This window comes from Asparagus officinalis, chromosome 1, assembly GCF_001876935.1.
Source record: "Asparagus officinalis chromosome 1, Aspof.V1, whole genome shotgun sequence".
NCBI lineage: Eukaryota > Viridiplantae > Streptophyta > Magnoliopsida > Asparagales > Asparagaceae > Asparagus > Asparagus officinalis.
The window spans coordinates 18,896,970-18,900,887 of NC_033794.1; the positions used below are offsets into that span (position 1 = coordinate 18,896,970).

General features: G+C 36.4%; 1 protein-coding gene across 1 annotated transcript; it reads left to right on the forward strand.

The window, feature by feature from the left end:
• On the forward strand, positions 784 to 2,951 carry LOC109839574. Its single transcript, XM_020408063.1, has 4 exons — positions 784 to 1,333; positions 1,442 to 1,722; positions 1,827 to 2,187; positions 2,256 to 2,951. The coding sequence occupies exons 1-4, from the start codon at positions 813 to 815 to the stop codon at positions 2,890 to 2,892; spliced, it is 1,800 nt and encodes a 599-aa protein (XP_020263652.1). The 5' UTR covers positions 784 to 812; the 3' UTR covers positions 2,893 to 2,951.

The following is a 3,918-nucleotide window of genomic DNA, read 5'->3' on the forward strand; positions in this document are numbered from 1 at the left end:
ATAGTTCCCATATTGTTAGTCCTAATTATTATAAATTAGATATAACGTGGTATAAATTAGACAATGTAGGTATAAAATAGAACTAACAAGCCATCAGTTAGAACTGACACTAACACACTACAGATTAGAACTAACACTGTGCATATTATTAGAACTAACACGCTACAGAATAGAACTAACACTGTGCAGATTAGAACTAACACTCTACAGAATAGAACTAACACTGTGCAGATTAGAACTAACACTCTACAGAATAGAACTAATACTGTGCAGATTAGAACTAACACTCTACAGAATAGAACTAACATGTTACAGATTAGAACTAACACTCTACAGAATAGAACTAACACTGTGCAGATTAGAACTAACACTCTACAGAATAGAACTAACACTGTGCAGATTAGAACTAACACTCTACAGAATAGAACTAACACTGTGCAGATTAGAACTAACACTCTACAGAATAGAACTAACATGTTATAATTTTGAAATAGCTTGTTATAAAATAGAAATAACTTCGTTAAATTAGAACTAACCTTTAATGGCTATATTGTTTGTTCTAATAGCTATTATGTCAGTTCTAATCAATGCACTGTTAGCTCTAATGGTTATATTGTTAGTTCTTTTAGTTCTAATTGATTCTAACAGCAAGCAATTGTCGTTTTTGCTTTTTATCCTTTGCTATTATCTGTTGATACTTCTACTATTTGTGCAGTTTGAACTCAAAAAGTGTAGACTGTGGCCCGTCGGCGTTGTGGACCACAAGTGTTCCATATAAGAATCCCAATGACAATCCTTCCGGAGATGATGTCATGACGATTGATGACATGATTAGCAGATCAGAGAGGATTCCTGCTTGGTGGCACACAGCTTTAACCGGTGAGGGACAACGATTTGAAAGTGCGAAGGAGTTAAGATTGGCCTTGCTATACTACTCCATGGCAAAAAAATTCGAATACGAGTTTGGGAAGAATGAACCGAAGCGTATTCGAGTGTTTTGTCGGTTTAAGGCAGCAAAAAATTGTCCGTGGATGTTATTTGCCTCTCCACCGAAAAATGATAATAGACTTGAAATCAAAAGGTTTGTGGACAATCACAGTTGTGGGCAGCATGGCAATAATGCTGGTCAATCTAGAGCCTCAAGGCGATTCATTGCTACCCAATTACAACCCACGTTAAAGGTTCGACCGGATATACGGCCTATTGACGTTCAAAAGGAGTTTCTAAGCTCGTATGGGATTAGGGTCGATTATAGTAAGATTTGGTGGGGTAAAGAAAGAGCACAAGAGAAATTATATGGTGATGCCCATGAGTCCTACGATCAATTACGATGGTAAATAGAAGATGATATATAACAAAAGACAAACTAATTTCCTTTATGTGACGTTGATTATACTAATTTTTCAATGTTGGTACTAACGCTTAATCTTCAATTTTCTAGGTATGTAGAAGAGGTCAAGAAGACAAACCCAGGTAGCTATATTCATGTTGAACAAAATGAGGGGAGGTTTACAAGGTTATTCATATGCTACGCCGCCTGCATAAATGGTTTTTTATACGGCTGTAGACCACTCTTATTTTTGGATGGTACCTTTCTTAAAGATCGATTCAAAGGCATACTCCTAAGCGCCGTAGCATATGATGGAAATCAGGGGATATTTCCATTGGCGTATTGTATATGCGATCAGGAAAATAATGTTAACTGGAAGTGGTTCTTACAAGGTTAGTTCTATCCCTAGCCATGTTAGTTCTGTTGCAGGTTATGATAATTCTAGCTCATTCATTGCTAACTCTAATTCGTGTATGGTAACCACAACTCTTTGTAGGTTTGTGGTCTATTCTCTATGAAAGGCCAGATCCATACAACCCTCCACACAAGCTAGTGATAATTTCAGATGCGGATAAGGGGATCAGAGAAGCAGTTAGAGAATTTTTTCCAGATTCTATACACTCTCGATGTGTGTTGCATCTAGTTGAGAACTTCAGGACAAAGTTGAAGGATTTGGGATTCAAATCAAAAGATACTCAGATCTTGGGTAATCTATTGCAATCTGCCTGTTACAAATATACTAGAGCAGAATGGAACGATTACATGGACGACATTAGACTGGTTGACGAAAGAGCTTACAATATTGTGATGAACTACGCTCCAGAAAACTGGGCCAATGCGTTTTTTCCTGGAGTTAGGTAAGTTATAAGCTATTTCATTACATGACTATTATAAGCCGCTTGACGAATTCCCTATTATGTTTCAGATATGGTCACGTTACATCAAATGTTGCAGAGTCATTCAACAAATGGATACATGAGGCTAGGCTACTACGGATACTTCAACTGGTAGAGCACATACGTAAACAGATTATGGTTCGTATGAATGAGCGACGAACCATGGCTGAAAGCTGGAATCAATTTCTTTGCCCCAAAGCTGAACTTGCTCTCAAAGAGAACATGGAAAATGGCCGTCCATTGGAGGTTCGTCAGTCCCACACAGGATTATTTGAGGTACAATCCCATAGATCTTGTCAAGTGGATCTAGACAATAAAACATGCACTTGCCGTGGGTGGGATGTAACCCGTGTCCCTTGCAAACATGCATGCGCATCCATTATGTTTATGAAAAGGGATGTCTACCAGTTCTGTGACTGGTTTATGACGGTTGAAGCCTTTAAAAAAAGCTACGAGCCAATCCTCTACCCTATCCCTGACTTTGAGAAGCGCATCGTGCCAAGGGATGAGATACAGATCCTACCTCCACTTACAACAAAAAGGAAAGGGAGAAATAAAACCAGGCGTATCAACAACAGAACTGTTTACACGCGGCCAGTAAAATGTTCTCGATGTCATATGGAAGGTCATAACCGTAAAACATGTAATGAATCTATAGCTGACTAAGTGTTTGATATGTTGAAGTGTTTTCGTCCCAGTATGCAACAAATATTTTGTTTTTTTCCGATTGAATGTTTACTCTTTGTTAATCGGGAACTAACATCAGCTTACACTAGATAAAAAGTTGTAAGTAACAAAACAACTATCATATTAGGCCTAACACGCTTAAAAGAATAGAACTAACATCTCAGTTATTCGATGCGCTCGAGGGGCTAGGAGTAACAAGCCAAAGAATAGAACTAACTTGGTATCAGATAGTACTAACATGTGCAGAAGCAGAACTGACTTGGATCGGAACAGATTACAGAATAGAACTAACACTCTACAGGATAGCACTAACACTCTACAGACTTGAACTAACACTGTGCAGAATAGAACTAACACTCTACAGAATAGAACTAACACTGTGCAGATTAGAACTAACACTCTACAGAATAGAACTAACACTGTGCAGATTAGAACTAACACTCTACAGAACAGAACTAACACTGTGCAGAATAGAACTAACACTCTACAGATTAGAACTAACACTTTACAGAACAGAAATAACTTGGTATAAATTAGAACTAACTTGGTATAAATTAGAACTAACTTGGTATAAATTAGAACTAACTTGGTATAAAATGAGAACAAACTTGGTATAAAATAGAACTAACTTTGTATAAATTAGATCTAACATTGTATAAAATAGAACTAACTTGGTATAAATTAGGTTTATAACGTTGTAAAAAATAGAACTATCTTGGTATAAATTAGAGCTAACGTGGTATAAATTAGATATAACGTGGTATAAATTAGGTTTATAACGTGATATAAAATAGAACTAACTTGGTATAAATTAGTAAATTAGATCTAACGTGGTATAAATGAGATATAACGTGGTATAAATTAGGTTTATAACTTGGTATAAAATAGAACTAACACAAATTAGATATAACGTGGTATAAATTAGATATAACGTGTAATAAAATAGAACTAACAAGCCATCACACGCTACAGACTTGAACTAACACTGTGCAGAATAGAACTAAC

Bases quoted from the DNA above. Each gene is read 5' to 3' on its own strand.
- LOC109839574 (XM_020408063.1), top strand. From the start codon at position 813: ATGACGATTGATGACATGATTAGCAGATCAGAGAGGATTCCTGCTTGG. The intron at 1,334-1,441 runs GTAAATAGAAGA...TCAATTTTCTAG, and splicing joins TCCTACGATCAATTACGATG to GTATGTAGAAGAGGTCAAGA. The intron at 2,188-2,255 runs GTAAGTTATAAG...ATTATGTTTCAG, and splicing joins GCGTTTTTTCCTGGAGTTAG to ATATGGTCACGTTACATCAA.